The 21,324-nt window shown below is 46.0% G+C and overlaps 1 protein-coding gene across 1 annotated transcript in view; it reads right to left on the minus strand.

Moving 5' to 3' along the window:
* Positions 1–35: 35 nt before the first annotated feature.
* The window catches only part of CUNH4orf51 (chromosome unknown C4orf51 homolog), a 27,678-nt gene continuing 6,389 nt past the window's right edge, over positions 36–21,324 (minus strand). Inside the window, exons 2-6 of the mRNA XM_050161580.1 lie at positions 15,056–15,132; positions 6,728–6,789; positions 3,999–4,059; positions 2,980–3,053; positions 36–181 (exon numbers count right to left, since the gene is read on the minus strand). Of these exons, the coding sequence (XP_050017537.1) occupies positions 71–181; positions 2,980–3,053; positions 3,999–4,059; positions 6,728–6,789; positions 15,056–15,132 (385 nt within the window). The 3' untranslated portion in view covers positions 36–70. The remainder of the gene's footprint in view (positions 182–2,979; positions 3,054–3,998; positions 4,060–6,727; positions 6,790–15,055; positions 15,133–21,324) is intronic.

Raw genomic sequence — 21,324 nt, forward strand, 5'->3', positions numbered from 1 at the left:
CCTCGAACCTCCTGTCTTAAATGGTTAAGGCAGAAAGTAGGACCCCGGGTCTGTGGCTTCGTTCTTCAAGTCAGTTGTGTATCAGTGATGAGCCTGCACTGTAATCGGAGGAATATCGATCCATCTCTGAGTCCTCAGAGGAGCCAATCTTGCTTTCGTAATCCCATTGTTGCCGCTGAAGCTGGAGGGGAAAAAATGGTCCGATTGTCAACACTTGCTCATCCGCAAAGGTCACAGTTCCCACAAAATTGGGAAATAAATTGCCTCTTTCAAACCAGACATCATTCACGAGCACGGGCGGGCATCACTTCTACATTTTCTAAACAACAACAACAACAACAACCCTTTCTGTTTGGCACAGTGTGCCTCAGTCACGAAGGACAGATCAATAAACAAGAGTTTAGAAAGGCGAGAACTCTTAGGATCACTAAGGACCTGATTAGATCTGTCTCCCCACCCCACCTTTCCCCACTTCCTTTAGTCAGACAACCTTGGGTGTGAACTCTCTGCGTTTCAGTCCTACATAATAACTTCTTCAAGTCAAGTCCCAAGAATATAAATCATTGGAGGACGGTTACCAAAGGCACTAGCCACCAAGGAATGTTTCAAAGTGAGAGTGTTGGTGGCCTGGCAGCTGGACTGGTGCTTCTTCCCTCAAAACATCAGCACCTGTTGAAAACCATTTTATGGGTGCCAGAGGAATGGCTCAGCGGTTAAGAGCCTGACTGCTCTTCCAGAGGACCCTGGTTCTAGTCCCAGCACCCACCTGATGGCTCACATCCATGTGACCTGGAGATCTCTGAGGGCATCCAGTACACACATAGTCCACGCCAACCATTCACACACACTAAGAACATAAGTAAAATTGAGATGTATTACTTTACTCATAAAAGTCATGGTTGATTTTTGGTCAGGATTCTAGAGTCAACATCTCTCAGATAAGTCCCTCATATTTGATGCATGTGACAGGGAGAGAGAGAGAGGGAGGGAGGGCGAGAGAGAGAGAGAGAGAGAGAGAGAGAGAGAGAGAGAGAGAGAGAGNGAGAGAGAGAGAGAGAGAGAGAGAGAGAGAGAGAGAGAGAGAGAGAGGGAGAGAATGCTTTTGGACTGTTAGTATGTTAGTACATCACAAAAAAACATATGAAGATGTATTTGGGGAGTGGCCAGGGAACTATCTGTCAGAGGAGAAGTATCCTTCAGCACAGCTGGGACACTGACCGGCGCTGGAATTGCCTGGCCTCGGAGCAACTCTGTGCAGCAAGAGGGAATTATTTAATAGTAGTTAATCATCCCCTCAGACAGCTCCCAGGAGGAAGCTGAGAGTAATACGGTTTCAAGAAATCATCTTCCCTTCCCAGAAGTGAGCCCCAGTCGGCCAGAGAAGCAGACCCTTGACTGAATGCACAAGGAACTTTCAATGGACCCATAGCTCCTGTGGGTCCCACGTATCTCCATGGCGTTGCCTACCAGTGCTTACGCATTCCCTAGATCTCCAGCAAAAGCTTCATTCTTGAAGGCCACCAAGAGAACAGGCTTGGCTGTGGGACCCAAGGTGAGCTAAATTTGTCCTGTTAGCTAAATTTGCCAGCTTCCCTTGGTGCTCCGGACCAGCCTTCTCAAATTGACATATGTGTATAATTGGTATTCTGGTGCAACTTGAATAACATTTTAAAAATTTTAGTGGTCAAGTTATTCTTTCTCCCTAACACACACAGCTAGCATACCAAACTCATGACATCAGAAATATAAATGAAGCTGAGTTGTTTAAATTCAACTTAAAGAAAGGTTACCATAAAAATTGTGGGATAGCTACTATTATTGTTTTCTTTTATAATAAACAAAGTTAGAGGGCACATAGAAAAAAAACGTTTTCTTTGCTTTTTAACCTATTCTTCAGGAATCCCTGCCAGAGAATTGTGTATATAAGTGTGAGCATGTGTGTGTGTTCATACATGTGTATGTCTGTGTTTGTGTGTGTCCATGTGTTTATGTGTGTATGTGCCTGTGTGTATGTTTCTGTGTACGCATGCCTGTGTGTATGTGGCATGTATGTGTGTGTGCGTATGCATGTTTATATGTGTGCGTGTACATATGTATGTGGCATTTGTATGTATATGTCTCTGTGTGTGCATGTTTGTGTGTATGTTATTTGTGTGTGTGTGTGCCTCTGTGTGTGTAATGTGTGTGAATATGCATGCGTGTGCTTGCAGACACCAGAAAACAACTTCAGTGCTTGATTCTCAGACGCCATCTACCTTGTTTCTTGAGTTAAGGTCTCTCGTTGGGCTGCTGTTTGCCCAGTAGACTTGACTGGCTGGCCAATGAGCCTTGGGGCTCCATCCAACTGCCTCTGCTTCCTCAAGCCCACAGCACCACACCCAGCTTCGATGTGAGTTCTAGGGGTTAAACTAGTGCTGCTGTACTTCCAAGGCAAGCACTTAATGGCTAAGCTGTCGTCACCCCTGCCAGCTTCTTCTGCCAGAATCCTAAGGCATAAAAGGACCTCATTTTAACATCTGGTTTCAGAGCACTGGAATTTGAGAAGGTCTGATCAGTCCAGTCAGAGTGCTGGTCAGGGGAGGCCATGTCAAGGAGAGCAGGGACTACAGACCCTGTGGCACAGGGCAGGCAGGTGAGAATGGTGAGACTGGGACATTCAGCGCCCACGGTGGGTCCCCGGCAAGGCAGATCCCCTGCAAACTTAATGCATCTGCCACAAGCGGCAGAGTCCTCCAGCTCTCAGAGCCTGCGATGGGAATTGCATTCCCAGATCCTCTCTGAAGCCTGTTTCCTGAACAAGCGACAGGTCTGCACAGGACATGTGTGGAGGCCTCTCTTGGAACAGCCCACCTTTCAGCGGAGCATAAAGGAAGGCTGTTTTCTCACCAATGCTAAGCACGCCCACACCTCCACTCCTGCACTCTGCAGACACACCCAGGGCCCAGGGCCCAGAGCAGAATGACAAGGTACAGTTCTTACTTGTTTCAGGAGGTTTTTCCCTCTAGTCCTGTAATTCATGAGGAGCTCAAAGGCTGGCTTTGGCGGCTTCATACCTAGAGTGAAGACACATACAGTACCTAAGTGCTTTAGGTGGAGCAAAGTCTACAGGGAATACTGACTGGCCTCTTGTTTCTCCTGCTGAGGGCTGAACACAGTCTTGCACACACTAAGCAAGTCACTGAATTACCTAGGCGTCTTTCTGCTGCTTTCTTTCTAATTGGGTGGCGTTGTTTCTTTTATTCTTTTGAGGCAGGGTTTCATGTCGCCTTAGTTAGTCCTGTGCTCCTGTCTTCATCCTCCTGCCTCAGCCTCCTGAGTGCTAGGGTTATAGTCATTAGCCATCATGCTATGTCTCTTTCCCTGCCCACCCCCCAGACAGGTTCTTACTGCTGTGACTGGCCTGGACCTCATTACACAGACCTGGCTGGCCTTGAGCTCACGGAGCGGGGCCTGCTTCTGCCTCCTGAGTGCTGAGGCTAAAGGTGAGCCCTCCACTCGGGCTCTTTATACTTTTCAGTTTGAGACACCATCTCACTAAGCTCCCCAGCCACTCTTCAAATTAGCAATCCTCCTGCCTCAGCCTCCTGAAAAGCTAGGATTACATGCTATGTTCCAAGGCTCGGCTTGAGATTCGCTGACATTCTGAAGCACTTTCTAAATCAAAAGTCCCAGACCCTCACTCGCACCTCCCCAGCCTTAACGGCAGCCCCCCACAATGCTTGTTCTCAGACCGGCTGAAAGTCAAATGTCTGCTGGATATGTCTCCTCCCCTGTCATAGCTAAGCCTACTTTCTTCGCTGCTAGGTCTCATAAAACGAAGTGGCCAGGTAGGTCAGTGGGGTGGAGGCGGAAGTGCAGAGAGCTTTATTAAACGGTCTCTGATCCTGGAAGTTGTGAAAACAGCCAAGGTCACAGTCAAAACATAGACTACAAGTGGGTAGGAATGGCAGCTTACTGGGTACAGGGTGGGGCACGGGGGTTGGGGGAGGAACACTTACATAAAGTTCTGTAATCTGGGGGACTTAAACAAGGAGCTTCAGAACCCCAAATCTGGTGTGCCTGGAGAACAGAGAGTTGGGAATTAATACCAACTAAGGCAGACATGGAGGTACATACCTGAGATCCCAACACTGGGCAGGCAGAGACAGGGAGACACTGAAATTGATGCCAGCCTAGGCTACATAGTAAGACTATGTCTCCAAACCCCACACAACAAACAACAGAGCCCAGACTGGCTGAGAAGATGGTTCTGTGGGTAGAGAGCTCTGAGCTCAGCCCCACGACACCCACAGTAAAACTGTAAAAATCAAAAACCAGAGAGGTGCTGGCTAACTATAGCACTGGCAATGGGGCAGAGGGAGGGTTGGGAGGTGAGCAGACAGGCCACCATAGGGCACTAGCCAGCCAGACTAGCCAATTAATGAGCTCCAAGTTTGGTGAGTAATAATAAAGTAATAAATAAATAAAGTAATAATAAAGTAATAAAATAATAGAGAGAGATTCCCAATGTCAAAATTCCATTATAACCAGTAAGATGAAAAGACAAAACTGGATGAAGTACTTATAAGTGAGACTGGGCAAAATTGTCCAGTCCTAACACGCAAACAGTTTATAAAAATCAATAAGAGAAAACCCAGCTATCTCAACAGAAGCATGGGCGAAGGAAATACGTACTTCATTATTCATGGATTCCATGTTTGTGGATCCACCTATTTGCTAAAATCTATGTGTAATCCTGAGGTTAATGCGGCACTTCTGGGGTCACTGAGAAGCATGCCCAGAGTGGGAAAGACTGGAATCCCGTCATGTACGTCCGTGCCGAGGTCAAGCGCGGCCAGGCAGCCTGGGCTGTGCCCTCCTAGGTAATTAAGTGTCCTCTCGCGGTCACTTTAGAACTCCGTTTCTGCTACTCTGTGTTTCTCCGCTGGGGACTTTGCTGTTTAAAATGGTCCCGGCCAGCACACTGAAATGCGGGTGTGGGGTCCATGCACAAAGAGACTGCGGTGCGCCTGCCTCTCTGGGAAAGAACTTCTCTAAGAAAGCTCCACGTGAGCACCATTGGCTCAAGTTCCATGCTAATACATTGGCATACACTGAAAAGTCTTTGAACAGAAAACGTACATATAAAAATTAACGTGTTGAATTTTTTTTATTTTCAAGTGTTTTCTAATAAAGTTTATTTTTAAAAAAAATACATTAAAACAGAGTTATGTCGATAAATTGGCAAAAGCGTTGTGCCTAGAGGTTGGCAGAAGCCAGACTTTCCATCTGCCGGGAGCAATAGTTCTGTCCTTAATGTAGTGTGCGGCTGAGCTTTAGAAGTAATGAGAACCAACTACTGTTAACAGAAACACTCGTGAAATTAGGAAACATGAGGGAAGATACAAAATCTATCCAAGAAAGCTAAGCCGGGCGGTGGTGGCACAGGCCTTTAATCCCAGCACTCGGGAGGCAGAGGCAGGCGGATCTCTTGAGGCCAGCCTGGTCTACAAGAGCTAGTGCCAGGACAGGCTCCAAAGCTACAGAGAAACCCCGTCTCGAAAAAAACTAAAAAAAAAAAAAAAAAAGCTAAAGAAAATGCAACTATCAAATTGGGAAACATTGGGTTATAATTATCTTCATCAACCTTTTGAGGAAAAGAAAACCCACTCTCACTGTGCAGTCCAGTCCAGGTTGACCTTGAACTTGTGACCCTCCTGCCACAGGCTCTCTTGCCTGCTGGAATCACAGGCCCCTAGGCTCAGATTAAAGCGGGTGTGAGAATATAGGAAAGCACTGTGGCTGATACCGGGAGGTAACTTATCTATGAATAAAACAAGTTTACTTTCCAGCCCAAGAATTTCACTCCTGGGAACGCACTGAGATGAATTTATCATTGAATTAATGTGTTTATGACAGCTTTTCATTTTCCTAACACTGTTTATAATAATGATAACTACCATGTCCCTAAATGTCTGGCAAATTGAAACAAGGAAAAAAGAAAAGGATAGAAAAAGAAAAATAATGCTAAATGCTTGCCGACACGGGATATTTTTAAATTGTGATGTATCCTATCAGAGGGATGTATGAGTCCATTAACTATGATAGCAATGGTTATGCTTATTAGCAAGGAAAGGTGTTCATAACAATATAGATATATAAAAGTAGATTACAAAGGACAAGAACCAGTATGATCTGGTCAACTTATTAGACACTTGTGTACAAGCAGACATATGATGTACACTCGTATTGATTTTTGTAAGAAGTGTAACTAAAATGTAAATTATTATTATCCCAGAGGAAGAGAAAGAACTTCTCGTGTTTTCTTTCTTCTGAAATGCCGTGACTTGAAGCCAGGGCCTCCTGGGGTGCCAAGGGATTGCTCTGCCACTGACCTGCACCCAAATCTTGTTTTTCACTGTTGTTTCTTTTTCTAGTCTCGTCGTTGTTTGGGAGCTTACAGTCAGAGACTTACAAGCTTATGTGTGGTTATTGCCATATGCAGAAAAGAGACAACGCAGGGAATGTGGTAACCGCCTCAGCCTGTCAGGTTGTTTACATTGGTAACCTTGGTTACCCATTTATCACCTAACAGGAAGCTACACAATAATACGTAGAAATAACTGTTTGATAAATGATATTCATTTTAAAAAGGCACCCCACTTGAATTTTTTTTTATGACTAATACGCAGGGTTCAATCCCCTACACGCACTATTAAGAGATCTTTAGGAAGAGTCACAACGTTACCACTTTGTGCTTGACGTGGAGCGTGGTGTTCTGAGAGAGTCTCGGTACACCAGGGAGTCCTCCTGTGTGCAGATGCAGAAGGAGTCAAGATGAAACTTCTTAGCCCTCAGGTTAGACAACTACTCCCACACGGCACAAGCTACCTTTGTTTCCTGTTAGCCCTCAACCCACAGAGTAGTTACGAGGGAGACGGTTACTGGCATTTAAATTCGCAGTAAAACCTTCAGGAGCTTTGGGGAGGGACGTGCCTGTTCATGTCTGGAATTCTGTGATCACCACGCTCTTAGAATCCCAGGGAACTGCAGCTGCGGAGAAATCTCAAACTGCACTCTCCCTGACTTTCTGGAACATTCCGGGGTATCCTACAGCTTCCACACTCCACTCTGACCCACTTTTCCCAATACACCTGAGCTGGCTTTAAGCGAATTTACTGAGTTTCACAACCATCGCCGTAATCCAGTGTCTTGTTTCCGCAGACTGTGGAGAACAGTGAGCGCTCATCTTTGGGAATATGCTTGGCTAGCCAGTTTTCCTTGCACGTTCACACTTGACAAAATAGGGAAACTTGACCTCCACTTTTTAATTAAGGATGTTTACCGTTACCCTTATTTATTATCCTCCGTCCACCGCCCTGCTTCCTAGATTAGAGCCACAACCAAATGGGAAGTTTTCGTTGATGAGGACTATCTCAGGAAATGCCAACAAATTTTACCTTCAAAAACTGGCTATCACTAAATACCAAACACACTTAGTTTTAACAGTAGATTGTCGAGAAGGCAAGTGAAGGCTGGAAAGCGCCTGCTGTTGGCTGTGTGGGAGGCGCTCCAGTTTGGAAGGGGTCTTGGCGGCATCTACCCTAATCATCGAGTCGAGCCCAGCAACGCAGGTGTCTGTCATGGCGGAACTGCCCGAGATGCTGGTGGTTCCGTTTTCACTCAGTAGGCTGGCATCCAGCTCTTACCTGTTTCAAGGAAACTTAAGGAAGTTTTAAGTTCCTTCAAATGAAGGCTCAGGAGTTCTGTGCACCATATATGTGTGCACCCAGAGAACGGGAGCTTCCACAGAGCATCAACAATGGACCAACACTTAACCTGAGGGTCACGAAAACCTCTAAGGATTCAAAATGGCTGCTATCGGGGCATTAAAGTCTGTCTGGAGAGTTTTTTCTGAAGACCAGGGCTTTCATGGGGTTTTTCAAAGTGTCTCAAAAGCATCAGGCTTCACTGTCTTAGACAGCTGTCAGCCATTGGGGCAGACAGCAGGTTTCTTTTTTTTTTTTTTTTTTTTTTTTTTTTTTTTTTTTTTTTTTTTTTTTTTTTTTTTGTTTTTTTTTTTTTTTTTTTGTTGTTTTGGTGTTTGGTTTTTGGGTCGCGGGTGTTTTTTTTTTTTTTTTTTTTTTTTTTTTTTTTTTTTTTTTTGGTTTTTCGAGACAGGGTTTCTCTGTGGTTTTGGAGCCTGTCCTGGAACTAGCTCTTGTAGACCAGGCTGGTCTCGAACTCACAGAGATCCGCCTGCCTCTGCCTCCCGAGTGCTGGGATTAAAGGCGTGCGCCACCACCGCCCGGCTAGCAGGTTTCTAAGAATTGAGCATTCAGCAGTCTTGTGTGTGAGATACACTTTATTCCGTGCTTGGTGAAGTTGGGGGTATGAGAACAGGATCATTAGACATGGAAGCATTCTGACCTCTGGAGACTCATGCAAACATACATATAAAAATACTTTCATTTACCCCGAAGAGTCCAGCAAAGAGTCACATGCATGTATAAGTGAATAGCAGCCATTCAGGAGGTGAGATGGTTCAATTGGCCATGGTGCTTTCTGATGAGCCTGAAGCAAGAGCTGGATTCCAAGACCCACAGAGCAGGAGAGAATGAACTCCTGCAAGTCTTCCTCTGACCACAACACTTGCACCGTGGCAATGCTCCTCCCCGTAAACAAAATGTTATGAAAAATAAATCAGAAATTCTGATAAAGCAAAATGCAAACAGTTATAAAGTCCAAGAGCTAATTCTAGAATTCGTTATCATATTCTTTAACTTCTAAGTTGTGAGTAAAAGATTCATTTATCTGCCTTAACAATTACAAGAGAGCTATTGCCATATTTTAAAGGTGGCTAACATCAGGAAAATTTAGGAAAGCCACACATGGACATTCCCAAAATATGTTTGAGCTGTAATGAAAGACAGACCCAAGAACAATGCTTCGTCGTTTCCTGTCTTCAGTCGTGCAGCTCAGTCCAGTTGGGGGCAGACCCCTGGTCTACTCACAAAGCCTACCCAAGTCACTGCTGTGCCCACAGGGGAGTGCCAACCTTACACTCATGGGCAAAAGGAACTGCAGCAACCCCAGCCCGTGTCATCCTCCAGCCGGGAGGTGCACACAGTCACAGATGGCATCTTGTGACCTTCCTAACAACAGGCTTGGCTGCCAAGGTTTCCTGTGTCCAGGCTCTGCGGGGAATTTGGAAACTGTAGCCCTTACACTTGAATATTTTCCGGCAAACACATTTAACTATTCATTCGTCAGTTTCCTAATTTAGACCAGGGAAACTGAAACAGCTAAACAGAATTCCCACCACCTGGAAGGGAGGCTGCTGTTTCTGAGTCAGGACGGCCCATCCTGGGATTGCTTGGGTCCTGCTGGTATGAGTCTGCCATGGCTGTCATCATCAGCATGGTGGGATCTCAATTCCAGGCCAAGAGCATATCCCTGCCCAGATTTATTGGTGGCCAATATTATCGTTTTTTTTTCCTCTTTCTCTGTAGTTTAAAAGAAATATAGGCTTTTCTCACAACAAAACATGCAAATTAGCCAGAAAGTGACGAATTCCTAGTGTTAGACACCCTCCTTATATGCCAGCTCACACCAACTCACACTCCAAGTCTACTTGGAAGCCCTGAGGTGAGTTTAAGCCACTCTGTTGTCTGCCCTGCACACTCTGGGGCAGTGGTGGCTGTCAAGGTCATGGTGTGGTACACCTGGGGGTGAGAGGGCCCTACATGCTCGCTGTCTGTTTCCAGATCTCACAGAACAGCTTGCTTGTTAGTGATGGCAGGCGAACCAGGATGTCCCCAGGAGAAGCCATGAAGGCTCCCCTGCAAGACTTTGTGGAACCCCCTTCTCCCCTCCCAAGACAGTAAATGCTTCTATCCGAAGGGTGATGGTAAGCTCTGACCCTGCCCCACAACAGTGCAGGGGAGATGGTTGGAGGAGCAACGGGGCCCCCTCCGGGAGACATCCAATGAGCAAAGTGTAACTGGTGGGCAGAAACAGCACAGTGAAGGTTGACGGATGGGATGATCGTGGAGAAGAAGAGCTAGGTCTCGCGTAGGATTGGTGGGCAGATTTCATCAGCTGTGCTCTCTTTAGAGCTGAGTGCTGTGAACTCTTCCTCTTGGCCCATGTCTAGATGTAAGAGCACCAGGGGGCCTTAGAGAGAGGTAAGGGGCATCTCCGTGTCACAGGGACCCTTGTGCCCAAAGCCCCTTTCTTCAGGAAAGCCCTAACTCATCTGCTACAATCCTCAGGAGATTGCCCCAACCTTAGGAGAGACAGCTTTGAAGGAGGTCCAGTAACAGCCCATGGGAACAGATTCCCAAGGCTTAATACAAATAAAAGTAACAGAGTTTGGAAGCCATAGGCCATCCACCTTAGTAAGAAATGAAAGAAAAGTCTTTCCTGCGCCGGGGGCCCCAGCTGCGCTCACAGAATCAGCAATCTCCCCAGCTCCCTCCCCCTCCCTCCACATCATACTGATCATCACTTATTCAAACTATATAAATACGATGCTTCATAGTCAGGGTTTGTCTGGTACATTAGTTACTTTTCTATTACTGTAATAAAAATACTATATCCAAAAGCGACTTAAGGAAGAAAGTTTATTTTGGCTTGGTTCCAGAGGGAGAGTCCTTACTGGCCAGGGAAGTATGGCCTGCGGGCGGAGGGAAGTATGGCCTGCGGGCGGGAAATTGACTGGCCACGTTTCCCACGGATGCACAGGAAACAGTCAGCAAGTGGGAAGTGGGGAGTTTGTGAAGACTCTGTTTTGTTTTGTTTTGTTTTGGTGATACAAAGTTTCTCTGTGTAGCCCTGGCTGCCCTGAAACTCAATCTGTTGGCCAGGCTGGCCTTAAACTCTGAGATGTGTTGTGGAGTATTAATTTAACTGTGAAAAGATGTGTTACGTTTGTTTATGTTGTGGAATATTACTTTAACTATGTGAAAGTGTTCTGTTTCATGATGTAAGGATCTGTTATCTTGCCTGCCTAAGGCACCTGTTGGCCTAATAAAAATCTAACGGGCCAATAGCTAGGCAGTAGATGGATAGGTGGGGCTGCTGAGCAGAGAGAATAAGTAGGAGGAGAAATCTAGGCTGGGGGAGGGGGAGTAAGGGAGGAGAGAACAAGGTTGAAAGAGAGAGAGATGCCCTAGCCCAGACAGACAGATATGGAGTAGGACATACAGAATAAAAGAACAGTAAAAAGTCCCAAGACAAAACATAGATGAAGAGAAACAGATGAAATTAAGGTACAAGAAAGAGCTAGTGGACAAGCGTAAGATAAGGGCAAGTCTCTGCGTCATGATTTGGGGCTGGCAGTCCAAGACAGCCTGGTACAGAGACCTGCCTGCCTCTGCCTCCTGAGTGCCAGGATTAAAAGCATTCACTACCTTGTCCTAGGCCAACCCAGAAGAGTTCTTGTCTAATCCCCTAGGCATCTGTCAATCCAATTGAATCGACAATCAGGACCAACTATCACTCGGGATTATGTTCTGTGATAGCAACTGTCCCAAGGACATTTTATCTATAGCATAACATCCGGGTTTTGATGCGTTCATACATATAAAATCCTCCCGGTGCAAATTGTACCTCCTAAAACAACAAAAGAGGGAGAGACGAGTCCACTGTGGCTATATGTCCTGTCACAGAATTGTCTGGGGACAGAGAGCTGGGCAGAAGCTGTCTGAAAAGACACAACACAGTCTAGTCCATGTAGCAAAGACTAAGCAGAAACGTTTGTTTGCTGGGTTTCAGGACACTTGATGTTTATTGGCTACTGCTGTTCATTGAATCCAGAAGCTGCCTATGACGCCATATGCTCCGTCTAGGGACTCAAGTCCAAAAGCCACTACTGAATCTAACACTTGGGAAGAAAGTCAGTGTGAAAGAAGAGCCCTGTCAGCGTGGACAGACAAACAGGAGTGAACCCTGACAGGATGTCATGAAGGAGCCTGGGGACCTTTGTCCTATGATGACCCTGAGTCACACTTCAGAGCAGTCCGTCTCGGGGGCTGGCGAGATGAATCAGCTGATGAGCCAGCAGTGCCTGCTGAGGAAGCACAAGGATAAGAGTTTAGCTCCCCCAAATGCACACAAAAGTTGGGCACAGTGGGCTGGAGAGATGGCTCAGTGGCTAAAAGCACAGGCTGCTCTTGCAGAGGACTCTGGGTTCAATTCCCAGCACCCATATGATAGCTCACAAGCATCAGTAACTCCAGTCCCAGGGGATCCAATGCCCTTTTATGGCCTCAGCAGGCACTGCATACATGTGTTGCACAGATATACATACATGCAAAAATTCATATATGTGAAATAAACATGAGATCTAAAAAATAAGTTTGGCATAGTAGTGTATGCCTGTAATCCTGTCGCTGAGAAGGTGGAGATAGCGGGACTAGCCAATCAATCTTGCTGAATCAGTGAGACCTTGTCCCAAAAAGGTAAGGTACAGAGTGACTGAGAAGGGTACGTGACATCAGCCTCTGGATTTCACATGTGTATGCACTCGTGTACATTCAACTGTATACCTGTACACACATACATGCTATCTAGATACACATGCGCACACCCCACATACCCAAATACACACAAACACAGTTCATCTGGGCTGGCGATGTGGCTCATTTGGTAGAGGGCTTGCCTGGCATGAGCCCATTGGTATAACGGTGCATGACATTGGTATAACTGTGCATACCTCAGGACTTGTGAGGTAGGAACAGGAGAATTTTAGTTATACAGTTTGAGGTCACATTGGTCTACATAAGGCCTTAAAAGAGCGATGGGGGAGATGAGACACAACAGCTGCACATGGCTACTGGTCAATACCGCTGCTCACGGTATCTCCTCTCAGACCTGCACCCGCCCAGCTGTGGGCCTGCAGCCTCCAGACCTCAGCTTACCACGTTCAGATGGCGTTCTGGAGGACGCAAGCAGCCACGGGAGTGGAAGGGTGTGGTGCTGCGCTCCTCCCGTGTGAGGTACTGCCGGCTTGTCTTCCCATACACCAGTAATTCTCCACCCTCCTAAAGCGTCATCCCTTGAGCCCAGTTCTTCACGTGGTGGCGACCCCCAGCCTCACAATCATTTTGGTTGCTACTCCATAACTGTAATTTTGCTACTGTTATGGATCATAATAAAAATATTTGATATGCAGGCTATCTGCTATGAGACCCCTGTGAAAGGACTGTTGGACCCCTGTTCCCCCAGGGGTCGTGACCCACATGTTGAGAACTATAAATGGTGTGAGCAGATGTTTACCGTCACCTGTCTCTAAGCTGTGGGCTTCCACTGCCTTGCTCTCCTAAAGTAAAGGGAACAAAGTCTTGCCTGACTAACCCCCAGGTGAATGGCTACATTTCCTGTCATTACCATGCGCGAGCCATGGAGGAACACTGAAACTCCATCTCAGTCTCTTCTCCGAACATCAGAACAGCGGAACCACCCAATGGCAACACTGGAAACCTTTGTACCCACCCACCAGGCTGCCGAGTAACTCCCTCCACCACCCAGCTTGCCCCATTAGTCATTACAACTTTTAACTGCTCCCCAAATGGGCAGAGTACCAGAATATGTTATCAACTATCACTTGTGATTATACTAATCAGTCGTATTAATGCTGCAGAGACTCGACTCTGAGAGACGGCCATTATGCTGGACCCTCTCTGTTTGCTTCTCAAAGTCAGACTTGGTGACAAGCTGGGCAGTTGTCCCCTTCTCCAGGGTGCAGCTGTTGGTAGGATGGAGCTGACCCCTCGAGCTGTCTGAGCTCGCTGACCTCACATTGTACACGAGGAAGGAAAACCATTCTCAGGCTGGAGGGAAAGGATTGGCGTGCCTTCCTAGTGTTGACTTCAGATGGCTGAAGCAGTGGGGAGACAGGAGACAGTGCTGAGCAGCAAGAACCCCAGCCTTGGTGGCACATCTGAGGCTGGCATGCCTAGCAAAGCTTGGAGTATTAGCACTTTGTCAATGAGGCCAGGCTCTGCTGAAGGGATGGAGGGGGAGATACCCCACAGCAACTGTCCCTTTTCCTTCCTTGTGAGAGGGATCTGACCTTCTTGAGCAAGTGGTCACATGGGCCACAATCAAGAACCCGAGAGTAGAAAAGAAAAATGCAAGAAGACGGTGGAAGGGGGGTGGGGGTTCTGCCATCACGTTCTAGCAAAGTGTGACGTGAAAGCATAGATTCCAGCCACAGATGTGAAGACCTTTGTGGGATCCACCACAACACTGAAGGGAAAGACTCCACAGCAGATGCCCTGGAAGGCCGGAAAGCTCTGTTTCACTTGCCCTGTGTTGCAGTCAAGGCAGTTGAGCTCCTAGTCAAGAGAGATCTCAGCCTGGTACTTCCTCATGGGAAAGGAGAGGCAGCGAGTGAGCCTCCAGCTCCCCCCACCATGCCAGACACCACCAAGAGTCTTACTTCTTCCTGACTCCACTAGAATCCTAGGGTAGTCAGAGTGCTGGGTGCTGAGGAAGGTCAGAGCCAAGGAGCAGAGGCAAGAACCCAAACCAGCCAAGAATCCTGGATCCCGCCTCCTTACTTCAAAAGTAGGCCCACTAGGGCTGCCCAGAGCTTGTCATCTGTGAGTCATCTCAACTGACTCACGTGTACTTCGGGATTCCTCATGCTCACTATCCTCAGAGCCAGCGTCTGTCTGCCCCACAGATGCAAAATGCAACATGCGCACACCAAAGCATGCATACACATATGCACTCACATACCTCACATGAGGGTACACCATACACAAATTCACAGATACACACAAACATATGCACACACATACCACGCATATCCAGTGCACACACACCCAACACATACATACACATGCTGCCTCTGTCTCTCTATCTCTGTGTCTCTGTCTGTCTGTCTCACACACACATACAGCTACGAGAAATGGTTGATTAGGCTTGTCCCAGCAATCGTATCACAATATGAGCACTTATCAAAGGATCCTGTTGTTCACACAGCTTGCATTCACCAGTCTACTTCAGCTAAACAGGGAGAAAGGCCTGGAAGGGCTGTGCTTCGGGGAACCAATCACGAACTAACCTTTGCAGTCTGCAGGCTCTTGGGAACCAGCCTGGCCAGGTAGAGCACCGTAGGCAGAACGGCTAGGCAATGGTGTTCTAAAGAAAGCCCAGGAGAGAAACAAGTTACACGCATGTAGGCTCAGCAATCATGCAGAGCCTACAGATTTAATTTTCATTTGGTTTCTTAAGGTTCTGTTCCTTTTTATCTCTTCTCATACCCCACCCTCACCCCATATTCCCATTAAATCAACCCGAGCTGAAATCTTGCACAGTCTTTAGGGATTTGTTTGTGCTCTGATTTGTCATAAAAGGGTAACATTTTCATCTCTGCATGCAAAGCTCAAACATTAAGTTCATAATTACTTCAGCAGGATTTATGAGTGTTTCTCCAGGGAGTTGCTTTCAAAATAAGATAAGTGCTATGCATGGAATAAGAAAGATTACAGTAATTACATTGGTTTCCAAATAAAATTTAATGGCAGTGGGGTGATGTGGGGACTCACAGATGTTGTGTGTATCCTTTGAAACACATCTGTATCTCAGTTTCCCTGAACTCAGATATGACAATCCCTACCAGCAAGCTATGGCTTATTGGAGGAGTCGAGGCATTCTGCCCGGAATGGGGGAATTGATTGCCAACCTGCCCAATTTCACGGTAACTAACTGTAGGTCCTTTGATTAAGGAAGGAGGGTCTCTAAATCCCAGGCACCTGGAACTGTGAGGCGAGGAAGGGGTGGAGTGGAGCTGAAGTCAATCTAGAGAGTCCTGGAATGCTCCCCCTGTCCATGTATTCAGACCACAGACGAGCCCCACTCGTCCCGCAGACACGGGTTGAAAATCTACCCCATGATAGCAACAGAATCATCACAAGCTATTAAATCTTCAAGTGCAGATTCTGGGTAAAGCACCCACTGATTAACTCTCAGTAGATTTGGGGTAGACAGTTCTGACAAAGACAGACAGGGAACCAGTGTTCTGACCCCTGTAGGAATCATTCCTTTTGCTTTTCTTTTTATATTACACTAATACATATATTTATATGTATTATATATGTATATACATATATATGTATTATATATATAATGGTTCTGGTTAGTTTTAATTTTTAAAAGGTTATATGGGGGTGGGGAGGCTGAAGATGGCTTAGCAGTTGAGAGCATTGACCGTCCTTCCAGGGAACTCAGGTTTGATTCCTAGTACCCAAACGGTAGCTCAAAACCATCCATAAATCCTGTCCCGGGTGATTCCGTACCCTCTTCTGGACTCTGTATCCACTAGACACACAGGTAACACACAGTTATATGCACAGACAAACATCCATACACATACATGTCTTAAATTCTGTCATTGGAATTATATGACATAGTTTTCATTCTGCAGATCTATAATGGCAAGGACCAAACTGATCCAGGAAAGACACTAGGTAGGTCCAGCTTGAGGAGAAGAGGTGCGCGCTATGCCCGTTCAATTTTAAAGTGTGCCATTGATGTAACTTTTCCCACGGAGTCAGTGCTCTTCGTGACTGTTTAAGAATTTTTTTTCTGGGCCTAGTGGCTCAGTAAATGTGGTTGCTGGTAAGTCTAACAACCTGAGTTAGGTTCCTGGAATCCATAAACACAGACAGAGAGAACCTGACTGCAAAAAGATGTCTTCTGACCTCCACATACACGCCCCACCTCCTGTGCCTTCATGCACATACCCTCATACTAACAACAATAAAAGGAAAAAGAAATCTTTGCAATCCCCCAGGCCATCAGGATAGCCTCCATGTTGACACCAAATATTTCCCTGTTACCAGGTCTTTTAGCTCACTAGCTAGAGCCGGGAGCACAGCCTTTCTGTGGCAGCCCCTCTATAAACCAAGCACCTATTAGAGACCTAAGTTTGTTTCTCTTGATTCTGTATTCCTTTGTTAGGTTTACTTTTAGTTTATCATATGTGTCTGCATGTTTGAGCATGTGTGTGTGTGTGTGTGTGTTATGCGCCTGTGGAGGACATGAGACAGGTGAGACTCTGGAGGCAGGGTTTCAGACCGGGTGTCAGGAACTGAACGCAGGTCCTCTGAAGAGCAGTGCAGGCTCTTGGCTGCTGTTTTCTTCCATCCCACTGCCTATTGCTCTGTCTTTATGTCACACTACTATCCTGGCTTATTTCCTGGGCTTTTTGTATCCTCCTGAGCTATAGTGACATTTGGTATCAGGAGAGCAAACTCTCACGTCTGACTCTTTACTAAAAATATTTTAGGTGGATCACAACACTTTTTGTTTTCATACGAAGCTTTAGGGTTGCCTTGTCAGGTTCCAAACCAAAGAAGCTGTCTGAATTCAGAGAGTCTATACATTAAGGAGAAATGACACTGCCTTGTAGTATTCAATTTCCCAGTCCATGAACATGGTTCATCTCTCCATAGACTTAGCTGCTGGGTTTTTTTCTCTCGGTAATTTATAGTTTTCTGAACAGGAGTGGAAGGAGTGATGGGGGAAGGAATGCAGGTGGGATGACCTACTTACTGTGGGCAGCACGGTTCTCTGAGCACCAGCAGGCATCTGTTCCTCTCTGCTTACGGATTCTGAGTGCAGTGTGACCAGCCATCCCCTGGCTCCCCCACCACAAGTGTAAAGCAGAGTAAACAAACCCCCCTCTCTGGAGTTGCCTCGGTCAGAGCAGTCAATCACACACTAGAAAGAGGAGCTGAGGCAGCCGTCTCCAGCGCACCCACAATTTCTCCAGTACCCCCATTCCTCACCAGAGAGCACATCTGTTAGAACTGACACCAAAGTCCAGAGCTGGTGGCAGCAGCCCATGGGTTTGGCCCTGTACAGTTTTGCATCCTTTATATAATCATATCTAATATTTTCATTGTCCTTTTTGCTTCAACTCTTTATTTCTTGCCCTTTTGACCAACCCTTGGGGTTCACGGATATAGTCACTGCCCTCGTAGGTTTTTTCCCCCCAAATGTCATTTAGTTGCCATAAAAGTGCATAGTCTTTCCAGGTTGTTTTCAGTTAGTAATATGTAGAAATTTCTTTGTGTCTCCTCATAGCTTGCTTTTCACCACTGAGTAATATTCTGTTGTATGTGTGTGACATGGTTTAACCACTGACCTGTGGAAAGACAGCTTAGTTCCTGCCAAGTTGTGGTGGTTATGAATAAAGCTACCATAAAGAATGTGTGTGGACATATGATTTCAATTCCTTTTGATTAATACCAAAGAGTACAATTGCTTAATGATACAATAACAGTATAGCTTGGTTTTCCAAGAAATTGCCAAATCATCTTCCAGGTGGCTATGCGGTTTTGTATTTTCATGAATAAAAGTTCCAGCTGCCCCACACTCTCACCATTATTACTGGATTTTGACTATTCTTTTTTTTAAAAAACGTTTATTTATGTACATTTGTGCTTGTATGAGCCCATGTGGGTGGGAGAGCTCGTGTCTGTTTGCACACACTACGGCCAGAAGAGGGAGTCGTGTTTCCTTTTCTGTCACTTTCCACTGGCTCCTTTGAGGCAGGCTCTCTCCCTGAACCTAAGGTCTGTGCTTTCTCAGCTAGGCTAGAAGTCAGCAAGCCTCAGACATCCTCCTAGCTCTGCCTGCCTGAGATGCATGCATGCATGCATACATATGTACAGTTACATGGGATTGGAAGTCTGGTTCTCATGATTGTACACCACGTCCTACTAAACCAAGCATATCTTCAGCTCAGATTTTGGTCATTCAGCTGGTGTATAGTGCAATTTCATTGTCATTTTAATTATATTTCCCCGATAACACAGAAGTGAAACATGGATTCACGTTCTTATTTACCGCACGGGCATCTTCTTTGATGAAATGTCTGCTAGTCTTAGGCCCGTTTTAAAATCAAACAGTCTTTTCTTGTTATTACACTTAAAGAATTCTTTCTAAATCTTGGATATATCAATCAGGAGGTCTACCAGAATATGTCTTTTTCAAGTATTTTCTTCCTGTCTGTGACTTGTTTTCTCATTTTCTTGGCATTGTGTTTTTCAGAGAATTTTAATTTTTTAATGAACAAGAACTAGCGTGGTACTAGCGTGGTACCTTAAGAGTAGCAGTAGTGGCATGCATACTGAGGTAGTAACCAACAGCTCTCTACTTGCACTTAAAACACACTGAACAAGAGGGAACCCACGCCTGGTACTGGAAACCCTGACAACTACTCGGGGCTAGCCTAAGTCGTGGATCTTGGAGGAGAACCTACAGACACTGATTTATAACCAGCACAGTCCCCAACAACAGTCTAAGTATTTGTCCTTACATGCACAGGTAAGTGTAGTCTTCACCCCACAACAAGGAAATTTCTCTTTGCAAAAGACAGAGAGTGTTACAGAGAACTACAACCAGTCAAAATGTAGCGTTGTGGAGTCCAGTCTCACTGGATGCATCTACAACACAACTCCTATGCCTAAGGCTCAAGAAGAGGGGTCAGAAAGATCGTTAAGAGCCAGAAAGACAGGGAGTTTGCTGTGAGATTGCATCTCTTAGCAATGCCAGAGGTCACCCCCTAACGTCTCCCCAGCACGATGCCTGAACAGGAGCTGAACAAGGACTACAATATACATGTTAGTCTGACCAGGGGAGGGAGGTCAGGGCATGGGAAGAAGCCAGGCTATCTCAACCCACGTAAAGAACTACAGGCCAACAAGGCATGCTGAGAGTGGGAGAAATTGTCTTCCCCAGGGAAGAGCCCATGAGTTTGCTTCCGACACCAAACAGTCATCCCTGAAAGCATCTGTATGTACACACACATATACAAACTGAGCAGATTGTGTGTAGGTATTGAGAGAGAGTGAGAGAGAAACAACTAGTGAAAAAAGAAGTCATGAACTTGAAAGAGATCAAGGAGGGTATACGAGGGTTCAGAGGGCAGAAAGGGAAGAAGGAAATGATTAATTATATTATAATCTAAAATCTTAAAAATAAAAAGAATAATTTAAAATTTTTAATGAAGTCCAATTTTACGAACTATTTGATTTTGTGCCCCTCCAAATCACAAGGCCATCTAGGCTTTAATCTCCTGGAACTTTTATAGTTTGGCATTTTACACTTGAAACATTATCCATTTTGAGTTCATTTTTGTCTGTGTCTAGATTCCCCTGCCCCGCACATAAGTGTCCATTTGTTCTAACTTGCTTTGAAATCATATTTTTGCTTCTTTGCCAAATATTAACAAACGATATTTTATGTACACCTTTTCTGGACTCTGTTCTGTCCCAAGCACCTGTCTGTTCTTTCACCAGCACCATACACTGTGCTCACAGACAAGTATTGTTAGTCTTCCAATCTACTCCTCTACAGTCTGTGTTGGTCGGTCTTCCTGTTTCAGCTCTCCATTTAAACACTGGGCCCAGTTTTTTGGTGCTTACGAAATTGCTTGCTGGGACTTTAGTTGGGGTTGCATTGAACTCACACATTGTGACGGTTGGTTTTGTCCATGTGGTATAATCTCGAACCATCTGGAATGGAGTTTTAATGAGGCGCTGTCTACATCAGCTTGGCCCATGGGCATGGCTTGGGGAACCGCTTTATTAAACTGGCTGTGCCCACAGTAGGCATCGCCACTTCCCAAGCGTGGGGATCCTGGACTGGGCACTAGAAGGCAAGCATGCCTTTATTTTCTCTCTGCTCTCAACTGTGGATGTGACTAACTGCTTCAACTCCCTGCTGCCTTGACTTCCCCTAGTGATAAACTGTACCATGGACTTGTGAGCCAAGGAACCCTTATCTCTTCCATGTCGCTTTTGTCAGGGTGTTTTTTATTTATTTATTTATTTATTTATTTATTTATTTATTAAAGATTTCTGTCTCTTCCCCACCGCTGCCTCCCCTTTCCCTCCCCCTCCCCCAATCAAGTCCCCTCCCTCGTCAGCCCAAAAAGCAATCAGGGTTCTCTGCCCTGTGGGAAGTCCAAGGACCACCCCACCTCCATCCAGGTCTAGTAAGGTGAGCATCCACGAAACTGCCTAGGCTCCCGCGAAACCAATAGGTCCAGTAGAATCAAAAACCCGTTGCCATTGTTCTTGAGGTCTCAGTAGTCCTCCTTGTCCGCTATGTTGAGCGAGACCAGTTTTGACCCAGGCTTTTTCAGACCCAGGCCAGCTGGCCTTGGTGAGTTCCTGATAGAACATCCCCATTGTCTCAGTGTATGGGTGCACCCCTCGCGGTCCTGAGTTCCTTGCTTGTGCTCTCTCTCCTTCTGCTCCTGATTTGGACCTTGAGATTTCAGTCCGGTGCTCCAATGTGGGTCTCTGTCTCTGTCTCCTT

This window comes from Alexandromys fortis, unplaced genomic scaffold, assembly GCF_014885135.2.
Source record: "Alexandromys fortis isolate MF-2015 unplaced genomic scaffold, M_Fortis_MF-2015_v1.1 scaffold_127, whole genome shotgun sequence".
NCBI classification, from domain to species: Eukaryota; Metazoa; Chordata; class Mammalia; order Rodentia; family Cricetidae; genus Alexandromys; species Alexandromys fortis.